This window comes from Agelaius tricolor, unplaced genomic scaffold (genome assembly GCF_023055355.1).
Source record: "Agelaius tricolor isolate 1412-34295 unplaced genomic scaffold, bAgeTri1.0.p SCAF_10, whole genome shotgun sequence".
NCBI classification, from domain to species: domain Eukaryota; kingdom Metazoa; phylum Chordata; class Aves; order Passeriformes; family Icteridae; genus Agelaius; species Agelaius tricolor.
Window position 1 is genome coordinate 13,801,485 of NW_027269270.1, and position 12,015 is coordinate 13,813,499.

Genomic DNA, 12,015 nt, shown 5'->3' on the forward strand with positions numbered 1-12,015 from the left:
ACTCTGCCCCCAGCCTGTAGCAGTACATGGGGTTGTTGGGACTGAAGGGATTTGTCTGTTTGTTTTTTTTCTGTGTAGAGAAAGAGGACTAGATCACTAGTGACACAGTGATATTTTCCAGTTGGCAAAGGTAAGGTGTGAAAGATGCTTGGTTTTCACTCTATACATAAAAATCAACATACAAATAGGTAACATCGAAATATTTTCAGAATATAAAAGACATTTAGTATTTAAATTTATTTTCTTGACAGAGAATAATGATTTTAGTTGCTTGCCATCACTACTGCAATCCCACAGCATTCTTAACATTCAGTTGACGAGGACATTTGAGACACATTTGGACTGAAAGTCATAAACAACAAAACCTCATGAAGTGCAAGAATAACAAATACAACCAGAATGTGACAGCAAAACTATAAATATATAAAAATCAAACTAACAACTGCCAAAATAAAAGCAGAAAATTGAAAAATCTTAAGCACAACCATATCAGAGAATCTCTTCACTATGATAAAGTCATCAGAACTGTATCAGTGTATTTAAGTGTATCAGTGTATTTAACTGTATAAGTGTATTTAAGACTTAAGAAATACACTACTAGTAATTACACATTCATCAAGCTTTGCTTTAAAAGCTTGCCATTTATTTACATTGCAAATGAAATTACTAACCTAGAAACTGAATTTTAGTTAAGAGAACTGTATCTTAAAAATTCTATCAAAAGATCATTCACCTCCCTGGCCTACATACAGTAGCTCTCACTCTGACTGCCTAAGAGTAAGATGATCAGGAGTGACCATTTCAAAAAGACCTTGCAATTCAGAGAAAGCACTGCCTCAATCACTTCCAGCTCCAGCATTACATGCAAGATAACCATGTGATGATTGATTACTAAAGGTTTTCATTATAAATGTATTATTAACACAGGCTGCTGACATACTATCAGTGCAATTCAATAGACTTGGCTCAAACAAAATCTATTTCCTTCAAACTGCCTGTATGCAAGATTTTAATTAATCAAATGGAAAAAAGCCATGGTCATGTATTTCATTACAATTGTTTGATTCAGATGTTTCAACCAGCCTTTGACAAATCTGGCACTTAAAGCAAACTTACCAGTCACTGAGTACTGAAATGACTCAATACAGTTTTGCGAAATAGCCAGTCTATATTGTTCTTCCATACTAAAGAATCAATTCTAAAATTTCAGCCAAAATTAAACTGAGCAGAGCTGTCCAGATAGAGAAGCCTCTTCTGCTGCCTGCTCTCTCTGATCTTTACACACGTAGGGTTCACACAGGAAAGGACAAGGATTCACTCATGTTCCATAGCATGGGAATGCCCTGTGCTATTGTGCTGTTGTGACATTATCAAAAAGGGTTCTTAGAGCATGTTATGCAGACTTGCTCATTTTTACCCTTATTTCTATGTATGTGTACTTATAAATGCTGCATATATTTGTGTGATGCTTCACAAAGAATCCAAATCACACACAGTGGAGCTGCTCCCAGCTGAGAAGAAGGTGACATAGAATTGGCCAGCTCAAGAGTTTATTTTAACCAAATGTTCCATTCAAATCCCCACTACAGTCCTCCTCAAGGGAAGATTTCTCCCTCTGCTGACTAAATGCAGTATTTCTATATACCTGACCTCTGTAGTTTGTTGAATCCTGTAAAGTCAGAATAGCCTTGATATTACTAAGCAAAATTAAGGAAGGCTCAAACTTCCCCTCTAATTTAGAGAGGGAAGTCCTCTTGCAAGGCAGTGCCAAATAAATATGCCAACAATGATGCATGAAACAGGCTAGATAAACGACCTGCAAATCTGGAGACAATCAGAGCAAGACACAAAAGGCCAGGCCCTAAAGAAACTGGTGACATGAGATAAACTGATAATGGCCAGGCTTGAAACTATCATTAGTCCTGATATCAGTACAAACAGGTACTTCCCACAAAATCATGCGGAGGTATTATTAATTAAGGACACAAAGACAGACTCAGATATGAGGTTTTGAGGTTTTTCTGCTACACTAACCACATTCCCATCTGCTTGCCCGTTCTAAAGGCCCAATTTCCTAGGCACTGGCACTTTGATCAGGCTCTAACATATAGAACACAGTTTAAGAGTTTTAACTCTTAAGAGTTTATTTTCTGGTTGAACTATTCCTGAGTAAAATTAAGTGCACAAAGCTTTACTCTGTCAGATAACATAGCTCCCATCATTTGTGCGATGATAATAATTAAATTAAAATCTAAAATAACAGTTTGCATGTTCGTAGAAGAATAGTTGACCCAAACATCTTGGCTACCTTGTAACACAAAGGCAGGGGATTTCACACCACCACATACAATGGGCACTACTAGATCTTGTGGCAGGTAAACACCAGAAAAAGAAACTTAAGCATCCAATTTTTATATTCAAAACTCTACTGAGCAAGTCTGAGGTTTCTATCTGGAGACAGGAAGGGCTGGTTTTGGAATGAGTATGCTACACATACATGTGGTATGTGTAACAAGATATAATTTATGCACCCTTCTGGTTTTCTTCTCAGACTCCTTTCCAAGAATATATATATATATATATATAGCCAAGATCTCACCAACATCTGACATTATTCTCACTTTAAACTAAATGTTATTGTAGTACTGTACCCAAACTGTCTTATTTAAAGACAACACCTTTCCTATTCAGTACATTAGCTTCAACAAAATATCAAGCTCATTAACTATCTCATTTTTGACAGAAATGTGAAATACTTTAGTCAGAAATAGTAGAAACAGACCGGTACTTTCTTGCCTTCTAACTTAAATGATAGAAATGCACTACTGAAATATACGAAGTAGTACAAATCAAACATTGTTTTAGGTTTTTAATGTGTATGTTTGTATATATGTATGAAATTATATTGCCTGAAAGAAAACAAGTCACCATGGAAGCAGTGACAATAGATTAACACAGTGTGACTAGTTTAAGTGAATTTAAATATTCCACTTTCATTACAATGCCCAACACTAAAATACTAGTTTGACTCAGTAGATAAGGATTTTTACAGTTGAGGGGCAGGAGGGTGGCCTCCAGCCCACCAGCTGATCTAGAGCTCCTGAAGAATCCAGTCACTCAGCTGGGCAGGCAGAGCCCTTGGGATTACACTATTTCAACTACTTCAACAAACTGTACCTGTCAGCACTGTTCAAATCTTAAGTTTTAGAGATTGGCACAGTGACTGGATGAAAAAGTTCTCCTCTCTCCCACAGGAAGCTGAAGTATAAGCACAGAGTCTCCCACAGATAGCCAAGGCTTCTTTGGAGAAGCAAGATGAATGCGCAGTTCAAGCCAGCTGGCGAAACGTGACTCAGGTGGAGCAAAGCCAGATGTTCCCATCAGTTCCCTCACCACTGACACTGTCAATTCAATCACCAGTGGACACTCAGCATTAAAATCCCATACACATAAAATATTCACAGGCACTTCTGTTGCACAATGGAAGAGCCAGCAGATTCCTGGAAATCAGTTTAAAGTGGCAATTTTAAGGGCTACCACATGGGCTCAAGCACCAGTATTTGCCTAATGTAACACAGTCTTGCAAGTTGCAGAGTTGTTGCAAAAGTCAGTGTGTGGGTGCAGTAATACTGAGGCAGTATTATGGTGGTAAGGTGTTACAAGAAGACATTACCCAAAGAACAATTCCTCAGAGCCTACCCCAGCTGGACTTTGGGTTACCAATCCAGCCCCCCAGCTGGAAATTCAGAACCCTTTCCATGGGTGGTACCAGAAGATCCCTCTTCCTCTCCCCTGGAGCAGTGTCTCTGTTCAGATTACAGAGTCACACTTCTCAACCAAGCAACACTACAGAGTGCTTCTGAAGCCAGCAGTAAATCAGCATCAGGTGCCTGAAATAAACAAAGAACATGCAGCCCAAGGAATTGTTTCAAGAACTGCTTTGTGAAAGCATCATTCATCTGCAGAGGAATGCCATGCTCCAGGCAGAGTGTTTGTCATTCTTACGCTTTTTCTGTCTTGGAAGACCTTCCCTGCAGCAAACCCAATATAATTGTTCTCAAGTCTGAAGTCAAGTAACACCTGTTTTATAACCTTAGACACATTCTAAGTTTGTGTATTTACTGCTGCCTTCCAAACTGATTCCAGGAAATAGATCTATAAAAATCAGTCAATTCAGTTGCTCTTCTGTTTGCTAAATACCTAATACAACAACACAAACCTGGGCTCCTAATTACAGTTTAAACTTACAGCAGCAATTGCAGCAAATGCAGACAACCAGATTTTAGGCATAACATCAAGGGTTTAGGTATCCAAAAGCAGAGTGCTTTTCTTTAAACTGCTCTGATAAAATAAGTGTTCACTTTCCTTACATATGTTCTTAGCCTTGACTATTTCATTACTCTTCATTTCACCACAGTGTAATAAAAAAAGCCCCAAGGAATAAGGAAATTAGAGTTTCTCTAGTGTTCTTCCACAATAAATAAAGTCAATTAGGGTGAATTAAAGATCAAGCAAAGCCAAGACATTATAATCATTCTTCTCAGTAAACGCTTGGCCAAATTATGATTCTTATCCCACAGAATACTTTACTAGAAGCTCTCTCTATTCCACCTACTACTTCAGCTGACACCAGTTTCACTTTTATCTTTGAAGAGACTGCTCTACTACAAAATGCACACACATGGCTACTTCCAGGCAGTAAATCAAACAGCACAAAGAGATCAGTCCTTTGAGAAGTATTTTCTGAAAGCCTGCAAAACCAGGAATTCTGCTTTGCTGTCTTAAAAGAAATAACTTAATGAAGGAATCAACTGTCTGCCATTTTTCTGTGCAAGTAAATTCAATTCCTGGACACCTTCTTACCCACCCCATAGAGAACCTTTTAGCATGCTTTGTAGCAAATACATCACGGCTCAAGAAAACTTTCTGGCCTACACCCTCAACCCCAAGGTGTTGCACAAATAGCCCAGTTTTGGATATAACAACACTATAGAGGCATTAGGCTTGTCCATCACATTCAAACTGCAATAAAAAAAAAAAATCACAATAAAGTGATTTTTATATTCCACATTATTTATTTTCTACAAAGAGGTACACTAACACTTCAGGAAAGTCTAGTTGACTGCAGTCTACTACACTACTGATCTCCTTACTTTGCTTCAGCTCAAAGTAGCTTCTAGTCCAAGTAATTACTTTAATCTATTGCATTATCAGATTATTCTAATTCTATTCAGTTTAAATAAGCACATCAAGTTTATTTAAACAGCTATATACACATTCATTTTCTTGCACATAGCAGTTCAGATCTCAGTAGATATCAAACAGCTGATCTACCAAAGTCGCTCAGTTTGTGCTGTAAACTGCTACTTGCTTTCATATAATAATCTATATTGAGCTTCACATATTAAACACTTCACACTTCCATCTAGGTACTTTTTCTAACAAAATTTAGCTAATGAATATTTCCAGTTTGGCTTAGATGGTATTAAATGATCTAACAATACATACTGTGTTACTTAAATTTTTATAGACTTTCTATATTTCATCTTCCTGACATGCAACTACTTGGAGCTATGTGTTAGACAGGAATTGCTCTAACATATGAAGTCACTTTTACCATCAGATTATGACACTTTTTTCATGTTAATGTTTCCATGAGAGAATCTCCTTTATCTGTTCCTCAAGTATTAACTTTGACCAACAATTAATTGCTTTGATGCAATCACAGAACCTCCTGTGAACTGCCACACCTTCCTCAATGCAACAGATTCTTACTCTTCTGATTTCTTAAGACTGGTGAAGTGCCACCAGCCCTTTCCTTCCTCATCCTTTTTCACCACCTTAAACTCAGAAATCAGCTATATCAGGATACAGCTTAGCACCACGTGTTGCTTAAACACCGCTCTCTAAAGGATGAAGTCTTTATAATAAAGATTGCTCTGAGTATTGGGGGTAAGATACAAAGCCTCTCTGAAAACACTGTTATATTCAAGTAGTACCAATTCTTTAGGAGTTAATTCATGTTGCTGCATAACGACATCCAAATCATTAGCAGCAAGAATTGCCAAGTGTCTGTATGAAGAAGGTACAGCAACATTAACACATTACCCTGAACAACCTGCCTGTGAACTCAACACACAGCTCACTACACTCTCATCCCTTAGTTTACCCTGTGTAACAGTATGCCCATAATAATTAAAAGATATTCACAAGCCTCTCTTCATCCCCTAGGAAAGCAGCTTCTCCACAGAGAGAGGATAATCAGGAGATCCTCTCCGGCTTTCTGTTGCTCTAGGACAGAATAAATTTTAAGCCTACAAGCTACTGAGTCAACATTTAGTTGAACTTCATCAATTATCCCTTTTAACAAAGGCCAAATCATTGAAAGCTTGAGTAAGTTATACAAGTTTTGATGAGATCAGCATCAGTGCATATTCCATCTCTAAAGGACTCTTGGGCACACCCAGCAGTTACCCTGGTACAACTCTGTTCTAGGAAGTTGTAGCACCTGACTGCTTCCAAAGCAGTACAAGTTGAACACTTCATGTACACACAGTTATTCTGAAGATTAAGTAAGTTTTTAATTCAAGTCTCACCAGCAAAGTGAGCTTACGAGTCAACAAAAGTCAACAGCATAACATAAAAGGACGGGAAAATTTCAATGAAGAGGTATTTTCCAGCTCAACTGTCTTACCAGCTTTTTCATCATGCCCATAATCCTCTTCAGGCTTCAACACACATTGTGTAACTATGATTCCAGCTTTCACTGCAACACTCAATTAAAATATTACATTTAAGCCAGGAATGCCACCGAGAAATAACAACTCTCCACTCTTACAATGCCTAAGATTCCCCTCAAGAGGATACTCAGACAAATACATAGTTACTTGTTTTTTGAGAAATTTTCCCGTCTCAATAACTAAAACTTGAAAAAGTAGAAAGTGTATTCCAATCCTTAAACAGATCAATATGCAAATGTACTGCTCAGTCTTCCAAGGCATTTTTATTTGGAAGCAAGAAGAATTAGACGAGACCCAGAGACTTCTTTCAGCCAATACCATGTACTCTCCAGCCTCCCCTGGCTGGTGAGAAATAATGTCTGGATAAGATCTTTAGCAGTTTGGTCGTTGAACTATCAACAAGAAAGCCATGTTTCCAGAGGCCACTGTCTACTGACTGTTAGAAAAACAGCCAGAAAAAAAATCCTGTCATCACAGACCTAAAGTACTACAAAGGGTTTTTTCCATCAAAGAAAGCCATTTACTTGCAGAAGAAATGGAACATGAGGAGAGTGCACCTAAATCTACTAAAGCAGTGTCTACAGCTTTGCTACTATTTCAAACACTACAGGAAAGATGCAACAGGTGTAAGGAACAAAAATTTTGTTTAAGGTATTTTGGCTACAGCTTTGCTAGGAAAAATTAAAGTAACAGTTCAAAAGAGGCAGCAGAGCTGAATCAGCATTCAACAGACTACAAGAAAACGTCATCCAGCTTGAGATTGCCCTAATATTACCAAAAAGAGGCATGCACTGTCCCTAGGTCAGCTATTTTTACTAGATTCTTCCAGTAACCTTCTTGGCCTCACAAATAAAAATCAGCTCCAGATTAGCTGGGAGTCACTAGAACAAGACTCAGGCATTCATGACTTGCCCCCCCCCAAGCCAGTGTAGGCAACAGAACTTTCTCCTCCACCACTCCAAAACCTGGATATTAGCCTCAAACATGAGCTCAACCAAAATCCTCCTATCCTAGCTGTACTGTAGTCTCAGAATATTCACATGCAGCATCTTCAGTGTGTTTCAACCTTATCTCAGATGTTCAGACAGAAATTTAAGACAGAGAAGCTCCCTTTAAGCTTTTCTTTTTTCTACACATACAAAACAGCTGGGCTCTAAGTACAGCAAGAAAGTTGTACCTCTGGGTGAAGAACAAGCTAAGCTTTCCCTTACACTCCCACAGCAAACTTTTATTCTGAGTCCAGATCAAGTTATTTAGAGTAAAAATATGAATACATTATGATGCTATAGCAAGTCCTAATAGAGGAGAGCAATGTCAATAACTTGTAGAAGTACAGATGTTAAGTTCCCCAAGCCTGTGTTTCCACAGAGAAAGAAGCTATCTTTCAGGTCACAGGCATCTTCACAGAAGTTTGTTTCTCCTGCTCTTCACAGATGCAATAACTGGCTGCAGAAATTATACAGCAATCCACTTAAATCCCTGAAAAATAACTAACCTGGTATTTTTCTGGAAACAGTGTTTTCTTCCTGGATTCAAACCAAACAAAAACTCAACATGGAAGGCAACAATTCAGAACAACCCATTTGTCTCAGTGAGCAGCACAAGCATCAAATTCCCCCAATGAGAACTAAATGCTTTCAAAGTTGTTCACATCTGACTGCATGTGCATGACAGCCCAGTCCTCCCAAAGCAGGCAAGTTCAGCTTCTGACTGTAGGCCTCAAACTGCCTGTTAGGAGAATCCAGGCTGTTCCTTGCTCTCTTTTTGAAAAGACTCAGAGCAAAGCATGGGCTGAATGGATTTTCCTCAAACGAGGAACAGCTCTTCTATTCACTGCTTGCCCAGTCTGCCTCTGGACTACACTCATGCACGAACACACTAGTTCCTGCCCACAGCTCGAGAGAGAACAGGAGGTTGTCTACAACCTGAGCCTTAAAATGCTCCTGTAAGACAGTAAACCAACACACATATAGGAAATCCACACCTGAGAAAGGGGGAGCTGCAAAAGAAAGTCACAAAACTAATACAAGTCCACCCCAGCATAAAGGGGGCCTCATAAGAATAAGTTACATGGAACTACATAATGGTATTATAATCATAGCACTTTTTTAAAAATCTAGCAGAAAAACAAATCCAAGAGCCAGTGAAATAACTCTGAACTAAAGAATTTGACTGTCTTCCCTTGGTGTCACTGTGAACTGACTCCTTTCTACTGCAGACAGAAAGAAGCACAAAAAGTATTTCATAGCTCTAAAATTATTCATTTCTAAGAAACTTTTGTTAGAACCTAATGCATGAGCACACTCTGCCAGTATTCACATCAGCTGAAGGTTTCTGCGAACAGGGGTGCACCGAGGAGACCAGACACAGACCTTGCTCTTCATACGTGCTGCATTCCTCATTAGAGCAGCCTCAAAGTATTTTACGAAAATAAAACTTCTCCATCACATCTATAGATGTGAAGCAGATGACCACGAAAGACTTCCCATTTTAACAGCATCCCACTTACTACAGAAACAGGTAAGAGGCTTCTTTCGCTCTGCTCCAGTCCCCGCAGCGGTGAATGGCTTCAGCCATTTACATCACCCGCGACTGGCATCTGCCTCACCCTCCTCCCGCCGCTCCTTCCCGCCCCGCAGAGCCCACGCGGGGCCTCCCCGGGCCCCGCCGGCCCGCGCCCGTGCCCGCCGGGAGCAGAGCGCTGTCAGAGCCCGGCCCCGGCCCGCAGCCCCGGCCCCGCGCTCCGGGAGACCGCCCGGCCCGGCCCCGCCGGCGCGGCCCGCGGGGACCCCCGCCCGCACCCACCGCTTCTTCGGGATGGAGCCGGAGGCCGGCCCGGCGGAGCCGTCCTGCGCCTTGCAGGGGCTCGGGGAGAGCGCTCCCCGCCCCGGGGCCCGCGGCGAGCCCCGCAGGTGCCCGGAGATGATGCGCAGCCGCCGCCGGGCGGAGGACGGGGAGCCGCCGCCGCCTCCCGCTGCCTCCCCGGCCGCGGCCGCCATCGCTTCCGTGTTGTGCCGCGACCGCCGCCGGGTGAGAGGGCGCGCGGGCGGAAGGCGCCGCCCGGCGCTCCCCGCGCGGGCCCCGCCGCACTGCCCCCCCCGCAATGAGCCCCGCGCCGCTCGCTCCCGCTCCCCCGGCACGGCACGGCCCGCGCGTCCTGCCGGAGCTCCTGCCTCGCTGGGCGAACCGGAGACAGAGAAAGCGTTTATTAAAGATTTCCCGCCTCCGGTGCTGTAATTACAGCCCCTCTGGGTCGCTGAACAAACTTGAGAGAACACAAAGGTGTCCTTTAGAGATGAGGATTGCCTAAATTAATGATGAAATGCTAATTAATGACAATAGCATAGGCGGGTTACTTAAGAAATAGGTCGGTGAGGTGGCAGATAATCTACAGGTGTTGCAGATTTTATCATGGCTGTTGATAGGGCCACAAGGCTCCGGTGAGTGCGGGCTGCTGAGCCGGGTGCTTATCTCTGCCTGTGCAGCCCGGCTGTCCTGGCAGGGAGGATCCTGGTCCCCGCGATCTGCTCCGCCGCTCAGCCCGCACCACTGAGCCTGACCGACTGCTGGCAATGCATCCCCTTCTCTATCTGGGATACCCATCGTTGGGCCAATCCTTGCAAAAACTGACAATCCTGACCTATGGGAACATCTGGGATTCACTTTGTAGCATCATTTTAAAGATGGAGAGGAATTGGGATTTAAGTGGAGATAAAGATTTGATGCCATCCCCAGGTGCTTTCTGCTGTGAATTTACCTTGATGCACCAGAATGCTTTGGATTTCCACTAAGGAAAGGATGTGAAAACTGGAATCATGTTAAAGTAGAACAGATGAGATGATTTTTTCCATCAGGGAATGCAAAAACACTTAACAAACCGAGTCCCATACAAAAGACTTAGGAAGATAGGTTATCAGTCTTCAAATATGTAAAAGACTGCTAGAGAGTGAAAGGAAGCAATCAGTCTGCCCTTCATGTCCCAGCTAGGCTGGTGAGAAGTAATGAGCTCAAACTGCAAGATATAAGTTCAGTATTAGCATTAGACTACTTTCTAATGGCAGTGAAAATGAAAAACTGTTGTAGTCTGCCTAAGTAGAGAACAAAGTCACCTTCATTAGACAGCGTTAAGAACGGACAACATACATCTATCAGACATACCATTATAAGCAGTTCTGCTCAGGGCAAGGTAATGGGCTAGATGACCTGCTCAGATTAATTCCAACTTTTCCTCTGTGACATGAAGTATCTCACATTGTTGAAGCCTACTCAGTTGTCACACAGGACCTACTTTCATGATTGGCTTTTGCCACTGACTGGCACTGACCAACTCTTTGGAAGTCCTGAAATGGATTGCTGGGATCCAAGTGATGACTGATACTTTGATAATCAACTATCAATGTTGATTTATTTGTTCATTTCTTCCTCAGATGTTTGTTACATATGTGAAATAAAATCCCATGAATACTGATAAAGCTCTTACCCTCTTTCAGACCTCTTCTAGGGACCTCATGATACTTCAACATGGTACCTTTCCATTAAGTAAGCAATTTGCAGGAAGTTCTTTAGGGAGCAGGCTGTACTGCACAAGCAGTGGGACTTGGGCTCAGTTCCTTACCTCACATGCAATATTGGTGCTTCTTTGAGTCATAGCTCCCCATATATAAACCAGGGGTAACAGTATCTCCCTAAAGAGACTGGTCTGAAGATAAACACACTGTGTGGACTGTGTGACAACAAAGGACCAACCCCAGTAATGCCTACTGATGAGAAACAGTTCATAAAAGCCACCCAGGTGTTATTACTGTTTGTTTCACTTTTATTCTCACCATTGTTAATTGATTTTATGCCCTTTGTGTACTTTGTCTAGAAAATAGCTTGCAATTTTACTGGGGCAGTGATTGCACTAGTTACAATGGGATCTCAGCCTTAAGTTAGGTTTCTTGTATTAGTGCAACATAAACAGCTGTTGTGGCAGTTTGATAGTTTGGTTATGGAGGTAAATTTCCCTCCAGTGAATAATTTGTATACAGGTTTCTGGATTAATTCATGCATACCCACATTTAGCTGTCTGCTGCTGTGGAGGCAGTCTGTAGGGAACAAACAGGGTTCTTGACTGAATTTCCACTGACATTGTTTACTGAAGTTCTGGATATAGCTGGAGGGACTTTCAGTCACAGTTATCTAAAACTTTCCACACTGCTGAATGCTGCCAAATGGATACTAAATCCCCTGTAGTAGGCTTCAGATTTTCCTAGAATGTTTCCTTGTATCGCAG

At 41.6% G+C, this 12,015-nt stretch overlaps 1 protein-coding gene across 4 annotated transcripts in view; it reads right to left on the reverse strand.

The window, feature by feature from the left end:
• AGPS (alkylglycerone phosphate synthase) overlaps positions 1–12,015 on the reverse strand; it is a 75,514-nt gene that overhangs the window by 40,515 nt on the left and 22,984 nt on the right. The window contains exon 1 of one of the 4 annotated variants that reach the window (XM_071434848.1): positions 9,546–9,790. The exons of the other annotated variants lie outside the window; for them this stretch is intronic. Coding sequence (XP_071290949.1) covers positions 9,546–9,739 — 194 coding nt within the window. The 5' untranslated portion in view covers positions 9,740–9,790. Of the gene's footprint in view, positions 1–9,545; positions 9,791–12,015 lie in introns of those variants that run through there. 4 annotated transcript variants of the gene reach the window in all.